General features: G+C 43.7%; 3 protein-coding genes across 7 annotated transcripts; 1 reads left to right on the plus strand and 2 right to left on the minus strand.

Moving 5' to 3' along the window:
- Positions 1-370: 370 nt before the first annotated feature.
- Positions 371-2,554, minus strand: LOC147438652 (peptidyl-prolyl cis-trans isomerase FKBP62-like). Its single transcript, XM_086484681.1, has 8 exons — positions 2,527-2,554; positions 2,310-2,435; positions 2,048-2,194; positions 1,611-1,738; positions 1,389-1,509; positions 1,110-1,317; positions 945-1,026; positions 371-851 (listed from the first exon to the last, which is right to left on the minus strand). Exons 2-6 carry the CDS (start codon positions 2,415-2,417, stop codon positions 1,267-1,269), a joined length of 555 nt encoding a protein of 184 aa, XP_086340807.1. The 5' UTR covers positions 2,418-2,435; positions 2,527-2,554; the 3' UTR covers positions 371-851; positions 945-1,026; positions 1,110-1,266.
- LOC147438653 (70 kDa peptidyl-prolyl isomerase-like) lies at positions 2,527-3,926 on the minus strand. The gene is made up of 3 exons (XM_086484680.1): positions 2,966-3,926; positions 2,781-2,870; positions 2,527-2,702 (listed from the first exon to the last, which is right to left on the minus strand). The coding sequence occupies exons 1-3, from the start codon at positions 3,090-3,092 to the stop codon at positions 2,656-2,658; spliced, it is 264 nt and encodes an 87-aa protein (XP_086340806.1). The 5' UTR covers positions 3,093-3,926; the 3' UTR covers positions 2,527-2,655.
- Positions 3,927-4,132: 206 nt separating this feature from the next.
- Positions 4,133-17,207, plus strand: LOC147438654 (peptidyl-prolyl cis-trans isomerase FKBP65-like). Of its 5 annotated transcripts, XM_086484679.1 has the most exons (10): positions 4,133-4,451; positions 11,676-11,762; positions 11,860-12,120; positions 12,204-12,284; positions 12,365-12,445; positions 12,524-12,559; positions 14,028-14,046; positions 14,731-14,800; positions 14,872-14,907; positions 16,838-17,207. In XM_086484679.1, the coding sequence occupies exons 1-10, from the start codon at positions 4,286-4,288 to the stop codon at positions 16,889-16,891; spliced, it is 891 nt and encodes a 296-aa protein (XP_086340805.1). In that variant the 5' UTR covers positions 4,133-4,285; the 3' UTR covers positions 16,892-17,207. The 5 variants fall into 5 exon arrangements, 3 of the variants coding, with proteins under 3 accessions (XP_086340805.1, XP_086340803.1, XP_086340802.1); XR_015184509.1 differs by lacking the exons at positions 14,731-14,800; positions 14,872-14,907; positions 16,838-17,207 and adding an exon at positions 13,771-13,940 and having other exon boundaries at positions 12,524-12,592; positions 14,028-14,409; XR_015184508.1 differs by lacking the exons at positions 14,731-14,800; positions 14,872-14,907; positions 16,838-17,207 and adding an exon at positions 13,771-13,940 and having other exon boundaries at positions 12,365-12,592; positions 14,028-14,409.
- The last annotated feature ends 786 nt before the right edge of the window (positions 17,208-17,993 follow it).

Below are 17,993 nucleotides of genomic sequence, written 5' to 3' on the forward strand. Positions count from 1 at the left end.
TTAAGAAAAACAACAAGTCCCATGCAAGTTCGTTAGAACACTACCCCGGTATCGCCTTGCTGATCAGCATTAACTATCTCATGCACCATAAATGTCTTTTGCGCTCAAAAGTGCATAGTAAGAAGTGCTTGCTGATCATCGATGGTACTATGACACGTTTGCCCAACCCATTGTTTGAGAAAAAATATTTCTTTGAATATTCTCTTCAATGCTACAGTATATGTATATACTCTGTAGTAACAAGCGACCGAACAGTCGATGCCCCGTCGAACGGTGAATCAATCACCACTAGAGGTTCAATCAATGCATCCATGTTATACATACTGACCTCCAACCCTTGTTCAATACTAAAAATTGAAGTGATTGCCATGAGCCAAAGCATCTTATGTTGTGGATATTCAACCCCTACTACTTGTATGTATTATAAGCTCAAGTCAAGTTGTCATCTAAGCTCTTCTGACATAGCGAATGTGTGGACAATGCCATCACAGTGTATCAAGTTAGTCATCAAAATGATCACTTTTTCCATTGTCAAAGCAACATTTCTCTACTATTATTTACTACAAGATCCTATCTTCTTGTTATTTTGCCCTACATAAACCACTTGAATTTTTTTAATGAATGTCACATACGAACTCCTTGTCCAATACGCAGTCATAGGAAGGATACCTAATTTATGTTAACGAAGTTAAAGAGTGTTCTCTTCCAACCACTATATCACAATCGCCCATATCTTTCACAATATCAACGTTGTTTTGCTTCGCACTACCGTCCACATCTACCTCCTCTTAGACCCGAGGATCATACGATTGACCTCATTCCTGACGTCAACCTCTTCATAAGGCGAGTACCTTATAGGCAAAATTCAGAGACAAGTCAGTCAACTACTTGACAAGGGCTTGATACGACCTTCTTGTTCCCATGTTAATTGAAACGAGCAATACCTGTAGGATGTGCATAGACTATCCTGCTTTACACACCGTGACTATCAAGAATAGGTATCCCATTCCTCATGTTGATGATTGCCTAGGAAATGGAATAGCCCCATGTTATTGCATACAAAAGTGGTGCATTGATCAACAAGGATTCTTGTCAATAGGATGTTATACCTCTTTTAATAGACCCGTTGACCCCTTGCCGCCATACCTACCAGAATATGTGCCTTTAAACCTCTTAACTCTGCTTCATGCTGCCTCAGTTCCCCGTTCCTCTCATCTCCTCGAAAGAACACAAGCAAAACAATTTATTTCTTTGCTCTGATCGGGACTAGCTTGATGCTGTCCCAGTAGCCTTGCCAACATCCTCAGGTTCAGCTTTCTGCAAGATGAACAAGACTTCAGCAAACAAGAACCCCTTCAGCACAGAAAATGCAACAAAATGTAAGTCACCTTCGTTACTACCGAGTCGAGCTTACTTAACCGCGCAAACATATTTCCATACAGCTTTGCATCTTTCTTGTTGTACTCAATCTGCCTTTGCTTGAGGGTTTTATACTCTAGCTTGACCTCTCTGAAATGAAATTCACGATTGCCAGTTATCAGAAACTCCGTTACCTTCAAATGCTCACGGAATCACTCACAACATATTAAAAAAAGCATAAAAGTGCGTGCCTGTTGGAAGGATCGATCTCCAATGCCTTCTTAATGTCCATCTCTGCAACATCTAAATCAGCGGTTGCGATGTAAGCCTGCGCTCTATGATACAGAGCTTTGACATTCCTGGATTCCAACTCTAAAGCCTGTTTGCATAGACGATGAATAAGTCATCAGCATTAGAAGTGAGTGTCCTCATACTTTTTTATATATATATATATATATATATATATATATCTATATATATATGTATGTATGTATATATATATATATATATATACACTCAGATGAATCCAGGATAAGCCCAGATTCATCCTTGAAGGAAAGTGCAAAGGAAAGTGCAAGGTATAGACCTATGGTAGTCACCCACAAGACAATATAACCATCAACTCCATCATGTATAGTATTGACTAAATACCACGACATCATACTTAACCTGGAAACTGAAGTCCTACCTTGGTACACAGTTTAGCTGCCTCCTTAAATTCCTTGAGCGTTAATTTGCATGCTGCATCGTTTAAGTAGCACAAAACTTTCAACACTTTGGCTTCCTTCTTTTGCTCTTCAGAGAAGGAGCTATCATACTCAATAAACTTCACCGCCTGAGAGTTTGTTGGAATAAAACTGAATTCAGTTGAGTACAAAAACCCAGCAGCGCAATCAATGGCACTGCCAGGCATTATTGCAAGAAATAAACGAAACCCACAAGGCAATAACCTTTTCATATTTCTTGCCAGCTCGCCTGTATAACTTTCCATCTTTATATAACGTATTGCCATCTTCTTTCTTCTTCCCAGCAGCCTCTATCTTTTCAGCTGTGTCCATGTCCCAAGTTTCCTTCTCCTGCTTGATGAAACAGAAAAAAATTCCTTTTAAGACAGTACCACAAAAACCACATCCACGTATCTGTGCTTTAGATAGAGCCAGTTAGAACCTTCTCAAAATTAACCAGCTCCACTTCATACGTCAAAGTCGAATTTGGCGGAACAACCACAAAATTGCGTTTAACCTCTGCATCTCCAAAACCATAGTCAGGGGGAATAGTAATGAGTGCTACTTCTCCCTAGTTCATCGAAGCCACGGCCCTATCCAGTCCCAGGATCACTTGTTCTGAAATGCATACAAGATATGAGAAGCAGCAGCATAAAAGGCACTACCAATAACACACGTTCCTCAATATGAAACAACCTTCATCTATTACAAACTCGAAAAGGCCACCATCCTCAAAGCCTTCCTTCTCAACAACTGTTCCATCCAAAAGTTTGCCTGTGTATTTGACTGCAGCGAGCAACAATGTCAAAACCAAGGGGTCGCTCAAGCAAAGACATCAAGCAAAGACAATGCAGAGTAGAAGGAAAATAAAAACAGCTTACTTTGAGCACGTGCCCCGTCATTTGGCTTTTGGTATCCTTCGCCTGCCTTAAGCACCTTTTTAACAACTTTCTTATCATCTGTAACAGTCTCAACTGACTTCCAAGACACAAGCTCCATCTCAATCATTAACACCGCACCTCCAGGAACAGCAGAATGATAAGTCTTGATGCTATGAGTCACCACGGGCAGCTTCTTCAATTACACTCTCGTTGCTGTGCATCATTGTGTTTATAGTTTATAGACATACTGATACATGAAATGTATGTCACACACCATCGCTCCCTGTGTGAGAGAGCGAGCGAACGAGCGAGAAAGAAAGAAAGAAAGATATATTAACGTCTCGAAAGAGCCAAAATGGCCCATGAGACAAGAAACTATACATCTGGTAATACATCTCTCGTCTACTGAAACAGAAAAAAGATCTACTCAACATCATAGTGATGTTTGAGTCTACAAAGCTAAAACTAAGCTAAAACTGAGAATATGTACAAATACATGACTGATCCCATCCAAATGAGAGAGAGAGAGAGAGAGAGAGAGAGAGAGAGAACCTTCCAGCGCTGCCAACTGCCTTGCTAGAAACTCCCCCGACAGGCAGTGCGAACTTCATTTAAGTAACGTACTCCAAGCTCCATGCACGGCCATGCAGTGCAACAAAATCCCATGTACTGATCTGTTGAACTCCGCCACACGTTTTCTTTGTGCTGGACTCGGCCACGCATCTTCCTAGATTCCAACTTTCCCAACGATTTAAAATATCGTTGGCACATACTCATGTGTTGCAAGGTTATTTCTTCAAATAAGTACGATTTGCTGTAGAAATGAGTTGTATTCATGTTTTGCAGGGTTATATCTTGACATAAGCATGGTTTACTCTACGAAGATTTTATTTGCTACGGAAATCAGTTGTACTCATGTTTTGCCGGTTAAACTATTCCCATAAGAATGGTTGTCTGGTGTTTTGATGTATGAAGCTTTTAAAAGTATGTATGGGTTAATGCAAAAATCAGCTGCACTCTTGTCATGCTCGCGGAGCTGATAATTGATTTTGCTGATGTGAAATTGGTTGCTGATGGTATTGGGCATAAATATGGTATCAGCGCCCAAAGTTGCGAACTTGTGTGTGTACAGTAGCACCAGGGCCCAAATATTATTGGGTGGACAATTTTTTTAAAAGGTGCCTCGGTCTGTCACCAGCCTAAGAAACGTTACCTCTCGAGCATCAAGAAGAAAGTCTGTTTGCATTTAAATAAAATACAGGTCTCGCACGCTCGAGAGAGTTCTCATAAACCCTCTGCCGGTGACGCTTCTGTGCTTTAATGGCGGGAGAGCTCGACATTCCTGATGCTGTTGAGGTGGACGATGAGGTGATGGATGAGCCTGAAGTTGGAAAGGAGCAGCCAATTGGCTCCGCAGGCCTAAAAAAGAAGCTCATTCGAAAAGGAAAAGACTGGACCACTCCGGAGAAAGGGGATGAGGTTAAAGGTACCCTTTTCCCTCTTTCATGGTAACGAATATGGGTTCAGCGTTCGTTGTCTTTTTACATAAACTGTGGGCGTCAAAATTTAGACTGCAGCTTGATGTTGTCGGTAAGTAGGGTAGAAAGCTCTGCAGAGTCAAGGTTTAAATAGCCGATTCTGAGTGGAGAGTTTGAAATAAAGTTCTACACTATAGAATTAATTGCCTCCCTTTCAATTATTCGAAACCAATGACAGCTTGGTGGCAGCTAGGATTTAAGCAGTGTGAAGTACTGCCATGCTCATTGCCAAATCTCCTTGCTGCGTAGTATGTTTTTAACTGAGAAGCCGAATGCAAGACAAAATCCATAACTTGATGAGATCTCATGGTGCATCTGTTTACTAATATCAGCTTTTGTGTAATGCCACAAGGTGTCATGCGTTTGTTTATTAACATCAACTTTTTGTGTAATGTCACAAGCCTTGAAGACTCAACCATATGTGATCGCGTCTGAAGAGGGGCCTCCATTTCACATCCGCTGAAAACAACCTAGGGCTTCTTTGCCGTGCCTGTGTTGGGGGACAGACAGGGCATGGCAAGTGGTCTCATGCACCAGGCGATTCAAAAACTTCCATTTTCAGCCAAGGGCGACCGCAGACATAGATACTAGCAGCAGAGCAACCGGCCACTTGTCCAAAACAGCCCACTGCAGGCTCAGCTAGAGAGGGAAGATGTTGACAAATGGCACATTTTTCATCACACACACACACACACACACACACACACACACACACACACACACACACACAAAAAAAACACACACACACATACACACATACTTAAAAGAGCTGAATAGCCAGTTGTATAGGTCTTTTACACACACTCTGTCTCAGTTGGCACTCTCATGGGCAGGGCGCCACCTCCCTAGAGGAGTCTTGTAACTGTTTTATCATTAGTTGAATAAACAAATACTGAAAGGGGTTTCTATTCAGGGGCTAGTGCTTTGTAGGGGAGGAACTCTGCCTCTCCATCTATTCCGCATCTCTCTCCATCTTTCATTCTCTCTCATTGCGTCTCATGATCTCTACGATCTATTATGTGCTAAATCTTTATCAACTGTGTCTACTCTCTATGAGCTGAAAACTCTTTTACCGTGAGTTGCTTTCAGCTGAGCCACAATCAGAGCGCCAGGGTGTATGCAGAGAGTAGGTTTGGGCACAGACGCCTTGCCTAGTTATTGAGGAGATGCGTGAGAGACTAGAGATGCCTCTCCAACTAGAGGAGCTCCATGAGGCCCTCAGAGCACTCCCCGAGGTAGCTGCCCAAGGGAGGATGGTTTGACTCCTAGCTTTTTCTTGGAGTATTGGGAGCTGCTTGGTTCGGATCTATGTAGCACTTACCAACACATTTTGCACACTGGTTAGATGCTTGACAGCGTGAGTGAGGGTTTGATATACCTTATTCCCAAGGAGGGAGGTTCCTTGGATGAGATTCGGCAGTGGCGGCCCATCACCATTCTCAACTCAGCCTACAAAATCTTAGCAAAGGCTCTGAGTTCGAGTATTCAACCGCTACTTGAGAGCATTTTACATGAGACTCAGATAGGTTTTTTCAAGGAGCGCAGTATCCTTACAACATCTTTACCTTTTGGGAGGCGTCTGCCCTCGCACATCTTTGAGGAGAGGATCTTGTGATACTCCTCAATTTTGACAAGGCTTACAACAGAGTTGACTGGGACTTCATGGAGGGCACTCTGCGCAAGATAGGATTTTTAGATGCTTGGATCAGAGGAGTGTCAGCTCTCTACAGATGTGCGCACAATCAGATGCTCTTGGCAGGGGGAAGAGGGGAACGCTTCATGCTCACGCGTCCGGTTAGACAAGGTTGCCCTCTTGCCCCCTTCCTCTTTCTCTTCTATGTTGAGGCGAAGAGCACATTTTTGACTTCAGAGGAGGTTGGTTTCCGTGATTTAGAACTCCCTTTTAGGGGAGCCCGAGACGAGCTGCTTGACGCTGAGTTTGCTGATGGCTCAAGCATGTACTTGGAGGGCCATGAGGCCAATGTGTAGAGGTGTGAGCAGGCTCTTGAGGTGTTTTGTTGTGCATCAGGAGCACTGATAACTAGAGGAAGACTGTGGCTTTCTGGGTTCGCATTGCTTCTATGCCTGATTGGTCGTCGGGAGAGGGCTTCATATGGATCTCCCCAGGGACTTCTGTACGTTATCTGGGTTGTCATGTTGTTTTGGATTTGTCTCCAGAGCAGGAGACTACTCCCCTCCTCCTCTCCATTTGGAGGAAACTGCTTCATTGAAGTTCGTCACGGCTCTCATTGGCTTGCAAAGTTGCAGTGGCCAACCAGGTGCCTTTGGCTACTATGTGGTACATTACGTCTTGTTGGATCTTTTCGAGCTCTTGCATCAGCAAGTTGGAGAGATTGATCAAGAATTTTTCGTGGTCAGGGTGCGACACCTAGTCAACCCGAACCAAAGTGTCTTGGCAAGTCATCACCTTATCATGTTCTCAGGGTGGGTTGGGGATTATCGACCCAGCACGACAAAGCAGAGCCCTCCTTGGGAAGCATGTGGTCAGAGCCTAGATGACTTCTTCCAGCCCTGGAAGGAGCTATTGCTACATCGGATTTGTGCTCAAGTAACTCATATGGGGAGCCCTTGGAGCCCGTCCATCAGGTGGATTTTAACAGAGATGCGCCGACTTGGTCTCAGTAGGAGCTAGGAGGACCGCTTTGCTGCGAGCATGCTTAGTTCGTGGGAGCAGTTGCGGAGTGGCTTGGAGCAACACTAACGCACTTGCATGGAGGAGCGCTTAAGGCAGCCTCTTGTTTGAACCCCATGGTTAGCACACAGAGAGGCCACTTGGTTGGTAGCAGGCCTCATGTTTCTTGGGGTCCCATGGCAAAGGGTCCAGCCCGCACTCTCGGTGTCTGGCTACAATTTTCAAGCCTTCCCGAGGAGATTAAGAGCATCCCGTTAGGAGGCATGAGGGGGGTGCAAAGCATGTGTTAGGATAGTACAGAGGCTATACCAGCTGAGTGGCATACCCCCTCTTGAGACAGTAGCTCCCAGATGGATGGGAGCCTTTACGTGTTTGGAGGTCCTCACTGCACTTAGGGCTTGCTCCTAGTAGGTACCCCACATGTTTTTCGAGATTTAGGGAGAGGGTCGTCTTCACAATCTCAGTAGAGGCACCACAGGTTGCGGAGTGTTGTTTTCAGAGGATCCGAGTTGTTGGCATCTGTGGGAAGACTTGTGTCGTCGATCCTGAGCCAGCAGATCTTGAGTCAAGACATTGGCGGCTTTGGGCTTGACAGAGCTGCCCTCTTGTACGAGTGCAGAGAGACGCGGGGGAGTGGTTCTAGAGGGATCCTTTCCCTTCAGCCCATCACGAGGGACTCCTTTTTTAAAGTACACAGCTCGCTTGGGGCGACACATACTGATAGCACGGAACGAGGCTCACCCAGTTGTAGCACGTCATTGGCAGGAGGGTCTCACAGTCGAGTTCTTGTCAGTTTTCTGGGAGCAGTTATGGGACAACAGGTAGCCGAGGAGAGTTACTATGTTTCAGTGGCTAGTTGCGCACAAGGCTACAACAGTTGGGAGTTGGTTGGTACACAATGGATTCTCGGCAGCACGTGCAGCTTGTGGCCATCCTTTAGAGAGTCAGTGTCACTATTTGTGGGACTGCCCCATGGCATGGCAGGTTTGGCTTCCGGTTCTTCGGCTGATGCCAGCTCTTTCCACAGCCCGATAGTACACTTGGGGTGCTGTAGCCTGGTCCACTCTCACGGGCCGTGCACTCGATTTTGAGTTGGCTTCTACCAGTAGGATGATAGTGATCCAGGGGGGTCGATCTACACTTTAGCTTGCCACAGAGCTCATCCCCCAGGAGTGGTGAAGTGCTAGAGAGTGGTGTTGGGAGCTCGTGTGCGGCCTGACACTAGTTCATCTAGCGGGCCCGCTGCTTTCGCATCTTCGAGGCTCGCCCTGTCCCACTGGCAGAGACTGTTCGTGACATTTGGCTGGAGTTGATTCACACACTCCGGGGTCAGTTTGAGAGACTTCGAGGCAGCTTCAACCGCATGCGAGAGCGTCGAGAGTTCTTCTTGCGACTTTGGCGCCCAAGGCTTTTCTTCACCATGGTTCAGGGTGTGCCTAGATCCGGCCACTTGTGTGGCTCTTTCCTCCTCCCATCTCGTGATTTAACCCTTATTGTACATACTTTTTTCTTACTGGGAGAGTCTCCCCATGTTTTCTGATGTAGCCCTTTCTCGCAAAGGTGGTTTGTAGCCCGTGGGGGCAGTTTTTATTAACTAATGGAAGGATCTTTTTTCTTGCAGAAAAAATAAAGTTGTTACTCCATTTATGTAACTCTTGAAAGGAGGGATGAAAGGACTGACGAGTTTGGGACCTCATCGTAAAGGTAACCCTCCTATTTCCTGGAATGAGCGTCTCCATGAGAGCTTGAAGGACACTGAAGCACTTGGTGACAACTGCACTAATTTTGCATACTGTGGATCCCAGCAAGCCATTCAAGGAGTTCTTATCAGTTATATATGCTTTGACTCAGTGGAGGCAACACCTGCAGACTTTGCAATTTACACAGATCATCAGAGTTTGAGATACTTCTTGTCTCAGAATAAGCTTTCAGAGAAGCATATCAGATGGGCGAATAGTTTGTCGCAATTTCAGTTCCAAAAAGTATCTCTGAAGAAAAAGAAGAATTTAGTAGCAGATGCGGTTGTCTCACAAGCCATGGATATGCGCTGTCACTTCAGTGCATCATGAGACTTTGATGAAATGAGGGAGCAGTACGCTACAAACTTGGATTTTGGTGTAATCTTCAACAGGGTATAGAGTGGGGAGACAGTTCTCTCAAAGAAGGGTTTTTGATGCGAAAGACCATGTTCTGTTTGACCCGTGCTCTGAGGTAGAAGGTATGGACGGAGTGTCACAATCCTCCTTTTGTTGGGCTCATAGTATAGAGGGCCGAGGCGACAAATATGGGTGTTGAGAGATACTTTTATTGACCGCAACTCAGAAGGATGTGGATGAGTTTGTGTGTACTTTCTTGGTGTGTTAGAAAGTGAAGTGTGACAAGCACAACATGACAGGATTCCTCAAGCCTTTACCGATTCTAGATCAACCATGGGAGAGAGTAGTGATGGGCCTCATTTTTTTATCTTCCTAAGACTCAGAGTCGCCATGATGGTATTTGGACTATTGTTGATATATTCAGCAAACAGGCTCATTTTGTAGCAATGAAGAAGATAGTGAAGACCGATCATTTTGGCAAAGTTGTTTTGTCTCACAATTTTTTGGTTGCGTGGGACGTGTAAGTCCAACGTGCCGTATAGAGATCCCCGATTTACCAGCTTGTTTAGGAGAGTAGTGTGTTATATGTGGCCACTATGCTCAAGTTCTCTTCTTCATCTCATCCACGTATGGATAGGCAGAGATAACCAACTGAGTGGTTTTAGACTTATTAAAGTGCTATATCTCTAAAACTAAGGCTCAATGGGAGATGTATTTATCATTGGTGGAGTTTACTTATAATAACACTGTTCACTCTTCGATGGGGAAGGCACCATTTAAAATTGTCGAGGGTGGCAAATAGGTCCCACCTGTTTTGTGTACCAAGAACAAGATTTTTTTCAGGTACACCATTTTGTTCGCGATCTAAAGATTGCTTGTGCTAACGTTAAGGAGGCTTTGCAAAAGTCTCAAGAATGACATTAAAGAGCAGCATACAAGCATCGCTGCGACTTGCTGTTGAAGGAAGATGATTGGTGCTTTTTAGGTTTGAGAAGGCACGCCTTAGAAAAAAGAAGGGTAAGGAGAGGCTTTCCCAAAGCTAAGTATGATCTACTATGGGCCCTTCCAAGTTTCTGAAAAGATCAACTATGTGTCCTTTCGACTGGGCTGTCATGGCTGAATAAGTCAAAATGATCACGGGTCATGTCTAAGATCTCGTTGGGGATAGTGATGTGAATGTGATTATGCTTGTCCAGTGGCTTGTGTCTTTGTGCCAGTGCATGGTTTGAGTCTTCAATTGCATGTAAGCATAGAGTTAGTGTCTACTGAGCTATTGTATTGTCCACTGTTTGTTTTGCAGTCGTAATCAAGGACGGTTACTATTTTTCAAAAGGGGGTGGGGTATCTCACAAGGTGATCCGTTGGCAGAAGATAGAGGAGAGAATATTATTGCAGATGATGATGTGGCAGCTCACAAAACGGGGGCAGAAATTCCAGGCAGCTTTTCAGCATTGAGTTTTTGGGGTGCCAGTGCAGCACCAACTTTTTGTATTCGTTGCTTTTATGCAAGGGGCCTTTACAAGGAAACCTAGGGGGTCACTTCTGGCAGATCAGCTTGGTAGCAGGTTGCAGAGTGACTCCCTGGCAGTTGTACTCTATGATTGAATTACACAAAAAAGTATCGAAAGGGGGTGCTAGACTTTGGGGCCAGAGCATCTGGCAGTGGAACTCCACCACTTGGTGTCACGATTGTTTTGTGTTTTCAAGTTCAAGTATTAAAAGTTTTTAGTTTTGTTGGTGTGTTGTGTTGCTGTGAGATTGTTTCCTTGTCAGTGCCAAGCTGGTTACACGGTCAACAGTGAATCCAGAGAAAATCCTTCAAACACCTGCCGGATTACCTTTGCCCCTTCCGCGCCAGCTAGAAACGTGCTTGGTCTGGGCTTATATTCTTTTCTTTTTTTATTTTTGGGTATTTTGAGGTGCCTATGTTACTTGAAAATATAGTAAGAAGTGACCAATCTTGCACAATTTTTTTGTGGAGGAGTTCTAAGCCCAAGGCCTGAGGTTCAGATTCCCCTTACCAAGCATTTCTAAATAGAACCCTAACCAGACTGAGGACCTTTTAGGACAAGATGTCGGAGCAGACATGCTATGTCTGATATTCTCTGCTTACTTCATTGCAATTAGAGTACTTGATTCCCTCCAAAAGTTGGATCCATGAACGAGCATTATTCTGTTCTTTTCTTTTGATATTTTCTTGGGTGTTGCTGTCTTTCCGCAGCAGTGTCTATTCCATGTCTTTATATGCATTCGATACATTGCATGCTCCTCCTCTCTTTGCCAATGCTTTTCGTGAACTGCATGTTCTTTGGTTTACTAATATTAACATGCCAGCTTGAATCACATAGCTGATAAATTTTTGTTGACTGTAGGCCCTCATGCACACGTATTACCAACTCTCACCCTTGTACTGTGATTGGCAGTGCATTATACGGGTACTCTTCTTGATGGCACAAAGTTTGATTCTAGTAGGGATCGAGGTGATCCTTTCACCTTCAAGATTGGTCAAGGTATGTGTCTGTTTCAGCTAGTAGGGTAGAAGATCCTTCAATATCTTGAAAAATACCACTAGAATGCTTAAACATTTTCTCATATTTGGTGATGTAGGCCAAGTTATAAAGGGATGGGATGAAGGCATTGCTACCATGAAGAAAGGAGAACAAGCACTTTTTACTATCCCGCCTGAGCTTGCTTATGGAGAGTCTGGTTCTCCCCCTACAATCCCTCCAAATGCTACCCTTGTGTTTGATGTTGAGCTATTATCGTGGTCCAGCATAAAGGACATTTGCAAGGATGGTGGAATATTCAAGAAAATTTTGTCTGAAGGAGAAAAGTGGGAGCAACCTAAAGAGCAAGATGAAGTTACAGGTAACAAAGATGTCTTTGTAACGACATATTTTTAGTGCTTCATACGAGTCTTTCTCTCTTTGCTGACTGAAGTGTTTGTGCAGTGAAGTTTACAGTAGAGCTTCAGAATAAAGCAGTTGTTTTTCGGGCCCCCGAGGATGGCTCAGAGTTTTATGTGAAGGATGGTATGTTAATACTGGATGGCATTGCTGGCCGTTCAATGTCAAGTGGCCGATTGGTAACATTTGAAACTGGTTAAATGCAGGGTGCTTCTGCCCGGCCATTTCAAAGGCAGTCACCACCATGAAAAAAGGAGAAAGAGTACTTTTAACGGTCGAGCCAAAATGTGTGTTTCAAAATCGTCCCGTTCTTTGGTGTCGGCTCCTGCTTTTGCTCATTCCCTCTTGTTACAACGTTCCTGCAGATGGTTTTGGGGAGCAGGGTGTCGAAGCTAAGGATGGTACAGCTTCCAGTTCCTTCAATTGTATTTGCAGTATGTTGCAATAAGCCTGCTTTTGTTTTTGTTCAATAAATTCTGTTTTTCATACCTGCAATCGACTGTGTGCATGAGCAGAGAAAGGAAAGCAAGCATGTGCTCCGATTTGTTGTACAAAGGTGTTGTATAGGGAATTGGCAATAATTTTTTTCTTTAAATGTGTCCATTTTGTGGTTTCCTTAGAGACACCACACGTAGCCAATCGATTTTCCATTTGTTTGTTGTGAATGGCCTCCTTGAAGTGCAACACGAGAGGCACGGCCAATAGCGCGAGCGAACAAACCCCCACTGCCAAGAAGAGGGGCCAACCACGAATCACCGCAGAGGACAGGTGTGCAAAGGAGTCAAAGAAGCCGAAATGGTAATGGAGGCGAGTGTTACTATTTATGTGCGAGGGGAGGACATAGACACACAGCTCCTTGCACGCGTGCATGATTTTCTGCAAAAGAAAACATTGGCAGGGATGTGTGCCGTGGAAAGAGGAGGCAGTCTGTTCCATCTGCATTTTCAGATGGTGGTTCGCATGCTGTCTTTGTCGCTTATTGCTATCAACAAGAAGTTGAAGTTGTACTTGGGTTGGGACCAGTAAGGCCGGCCAGGTGGGAACATCATGTCCAGAGCTCTTAAGCAGAAGAATATGCATACCTTCCAGGGATGGTAGGGTATTGCATGAAGGATGAAGGTGCACTTCCAGGAGCTGACTCACAATGTAATTGCTAATGACATCAACAGGGGTGTAGAGTTATACACCCTATACGGCGTAGACGACCTTAAGAACAGGGTATGTCTGACACCGAACAATTTTTTATCGTGCCGCAATGTTTTGGAAGTTTAAAATGCGGCACCCTTTGGGGAATGATTTTCTCTCCACCTTGCACGTCAGGGTGCGGAGCGGAAAATACCACACTTCATTGTTGTGGATCATTCCTTACCAAGGCCGAAGAATGTACCTAAAGAAAATCAAAACGATGTGGTACTGCATGGATTTTCCTTATACAATGACTTATCAAGATGTAGTGTGTATTTTTGTGGCCGATGACTTGTACATCAATGCACAACCCAAAATCAATTGGTTTAGGTCCCTATGGGATGCTATAGAGAGGTTATCATCGAATTATTTTGTTGTGTTTTCCATGCGTTCATTGCTTTAGGCACTTGTGATTGTCTATGAATAGCAAGGAGATTACATACATGACCGTGTTTCAAGCGACGAACATCGACGCTGCAAACGGCAACATCGTCATCTCATTGATGATAGTGACGATGAGGACGAGGGCGCACAGATAGGCGATGAATTTATTCCTCTCATGCATCGTGCAAAGGCAATGATTGTTGCATGTTGAAGGTTTTGAATTCACGACTCCTACTTTCTCTTGAACATCAGGTTTGTGGCATGCTGCCTAACTTGTTGGGTTGTTTCCTGTTTATGCAGATCGTAATGGAGGAGGGGGGTCATTCGAATGTTGTGGAGGACATTGTGACACAAGACACATTGAAGGGAGCGGAGGATGGTCTAGTCGATAGATTACATAAAATCTTGCTACAGATCTGGAGTGAGGTCCACGGCCATGACAATGGCACCTTGAAGTCCTTCATAAAAGAGTCTGCAGAGTCAATAAAACATGTAGTTCAAGACTATCAAATAAATATAGTGGATGTCCAGGCAGCTCAGCTAGAGAAACAGATTTTGTTGTTACAAAAGGAGGTGTCATCTTTAAAAGTGCAGCTAAATAAATTGAATGCACTTGTGATAACACTCAGTAATGTAATTGGACGTCTTCGTTCTTGAGTTTAATTTGATTGGTAATTGCTTACGGACTGTGTTTCTTTGTTACTTGCAATTCTCGCCTATGTTTGTTGTCATTATTTGCGAATGCACTTTTGACCAGACTCAATATTGTAATCGGACGTCATTGTTGTAGAGTTCAATTTGTTTGGTCTTTATTTGCGCTCTGTGTGTCTTCATTTCTTGCAATTGTCGGCTTTGTTTACTATCATTGTCATTGGCATGTTTTTCACTATGGTCAATCTTTACCTCTTCACCTCCAAGATTCCAAGCAATCTTTGAACAAATGAATTTATTTTCAATCCTACCAATATGTGCCAACGATTTTTTTTAAATCGTTGATAGCAAGAATCTGGGCAGATGCCAGGGCGGAGTCCAGCAAAACAAAATCTGGATTTGGTAGCGCTGCATGGGATTTGGTAGCAACGACTGGAAACTCCACTTCATGGAACTTGAGTGCACTACATAACGAGGCTCGTAGTGGTTGCAGGGCGAGTTCCAGGAAGGCAATGGGCATCGCTTGAAGGTGCGTTCTCTCTCTCTCTCTCTCTCTCTCTGTGTGTGTGTGTGTGTGTGTGTGTGTCTCATGTACACACAAAGAGTGAATGGATTTTCCCTTTCTCTTGCGCTGCCCCCCTGTCCCATCCGTCCCCCTTTTTCCTCTCTCGCAGCATGCCTGCATATTCGGACTGCCTCCACACCTGCAGTCGAGTGTCTGCATCCCTGGCGATGGTTTTCCAACTGAATGGAGTGATTGTGCCTCTAGTCAAAGAGAGAGAGAGAGAGAGAGAGAGAGAGAGAGCAGGTGAGTTATAGAAAACTGACAGTAGAGAGAAGGAAGTACTCAAAATTTCTTGAGATTGTACATCATTTCCACCTCGCTCAAAATTGCGGGGAAGGATTAAAACGAGTCGCCCAATTAGCAAGTCCATTCATTAGCTCCAATGCAAAGCTGCCTGCAAGTTCTTCCGGGTAAATCGCAATCATTCAGCACATTTTTGTATATTTCTCGTCATCTGAATGTCAGGCTTATTCCTTGAACACGGCACTTAATTTGTTCTTGCTCACAATTGCTATATTTTGTGTTTTATGTTTTCTTTATGAGTCTCTGGAGAAGAGCACCTAAGCTTGCCACATCAGACGGAGTGACACATTTCTTGCTTAAAGCTTTCTGTGTGGCACTAATTTTTTTTTAATAAATGTGTCCATTTTTTGCTTTACTTAGAGAGAGCACGCATAGGCAATGGCCTCGTCGAAGAATAGTGCGAGAGGCGCGGTCAATAGCGCGAGCGAAGAAGGCGTCTCCGTTAAGACGAGGGGGCGTCCTCGAATGACCGCAGAGGAGAGGTCCGCAAAGGAGTCGAAGAAGACAAAAAATCTAATGGAGGTGAGTGTCACAATCTTTGTGCGAGGGGAGGACATGATACACGTCTCCTTCCACGCGTGGACGAATTCCTGCAGAAGGAAACATTAGCGGGGATGTGCGTCGTGGAAAGAGGAGGCAGTGTGTTCCATCTGCATTTTCAGATGGTGATTCATATGTTGTCGTCGTCTCTTATTGCCATCAACAAGAAGTTGAAGTCATACTTGGGTTGGGACAAGGAAGGGCCGCCAGGTGCGAACATCCTATGCAGAGCTCTAAAGGAGAAAAATATACATACCTTCTAAGGGATGGTAGGCTACTGTATGAAGGACGAAGGGGAGGCGCACTTTCAGAAGCTGACTCACAATGTCACTGTTGACGACATTAACAAGGGTGTAGAGTTGTACACCCTTTATGGTGTGGATGACCTCAAGAACAGGGTATGTCTAACACCGAACAATATTTTCAACCGCACCGCAATGTATTGGAAGCTCAAAATGCGGGATCCTCTAGGGAACGATTTCTTGTTCACCTTGCACATCATGGTGTGGACCGGAAAATACTACCCTTCATTGTCGTGGATCATTCCTTGCCAAGGCCGAGGAATGTACCTGAAGAAGATCAGAGCGATGTAGCGTTGCATGGCTTTTCCTTCAACTGTGACTTACTAGGACATAGTGAGCATTTTTGTGGCCAATGGACTTGTACACCAATGCACAACCAGGAATTGGTTGGTTTAGGTCCCGATAGGATGCTATAGAAAGGTTAGCATCATATTATTTTGCTTTGTTTCCCATGCGTTCATTGCTTTAGGTACTTATCACTGTCTTTGAATAGCAAGGAGATTACAGATACGACCGTGTTTAAAGTGACCAATGTCGGCGATCCAAAAGCCAATGTCATCATAATTGATGACAGTGATGATGACGACGAGGGCCCACAGATAGGCAATGATTTCATGCCTCTCGTGCATCGTACAGAGGCAATGCTTGTTGCATCTTGAAGGTTTTCAATTCATGGCTATTTCTTTTTCTTGAACCTCGTTTTTTTGGCATTGGAGTCTAACTTGTTGGGTTCTTTATTGTTTATGTAGATCGTAATGGAGAAGGGGGGTCATTTGAATGTTGTGGAGGCCATTGACATGTAGGACACATCGGAGGGAGTGGAGGAAGGCCTTGTGGAAAGATTATAGGAAATCGTGCTGCAGATTTGGAATGAGGTCCATGGCCATGATAATAGCACCCTTAAGTCCTTCATAAAAGAGTCTGTAGAGTCATAAAAAATGTAGTTCAAGAGTTCAAATAAATGTAGCGCGGATATCTAGGTAGCTCAGCTAGAGGAGCAAATATTGTCATTACGCAAGGAGGTTTCATCTTTAAAAGTGCAACTGAATAAATTGAATGCACTTGTGATAAGACTCAACAATGTTTTCGTTCATGAATTTAATCTGATTGCTCTTCTTTTCTCTCATGTCCCTTTATTGCTTGCAATTGTCGTTTGTGTTTACTGTCATTATGCATCAACTTGAATTTGTGCGTTACGAGTTTTTACGAGAAGTTGTTTATTATGGCGATCCTTTACCTCTTCACCTCCAAGATTCCTTGGCATCTTGAAAGAAATGAATTTATTTTGAAGTCTACCAGTATGTATCAAATAGACATGAAAATGGATTCCTACGATAATTCTTTAATACATCAAAACACCAACAAACCATACATGAAAATGGATTCCTATGATAATTCTTTAATACATCAAAACACCAACAAACCATACTTATTTGAAGACTGGATCCTGCAAAACACCAACAAACCATATTTAGTTAGAGACTTAAATCTTGCAGAAAAACAAATTTGTACATTCGACATAATGCTTTGTATTTCACGACCTACAAGACAACCATTGTTGCTTAACATGGGACTAGAAGTAATAAAATTGCATTAATAACATAAAAATCAAGCTTCATCTCTCCAATACAGATAAGCTACGACTCTCCAATACATAGAAGCTATTTGCTCCAAAGAGAAAATATTGAAGGAAAGAGCAAGACATACAAGAACAAACAAAAAGATTGCATTTGCAGATATCAGAATATGTCACTGCGCAAAGTGTGCGCTACAAAGAGATCATTACATCATTCTTTTTTGAAAGTTTTTAGTACACCCAAGAATCCAGCAAATGCACTATTGAGAGATCCCATAAGTTTAAGATTTTCAGCTTGCTCGGTCGTACAAGCTGCTTCTAATTTCTTT

Source organism: Adiantum capillus-veneris, chromosome 16, assembly GCF_014529385.1.
Source record: "Adiantum capillus-veneris isolate H3 chromosome 16, ASM1452938v2, whole genome shotgun sequence".
NCBI classification, from domain to species: domain Eukaryota; kingdom Viridiplantae; phylum Streptophyta; class Polypodiopsida; order Polypodiales; family Pteridaceae; genus Adiantum; species Adiantum capillus-veneris.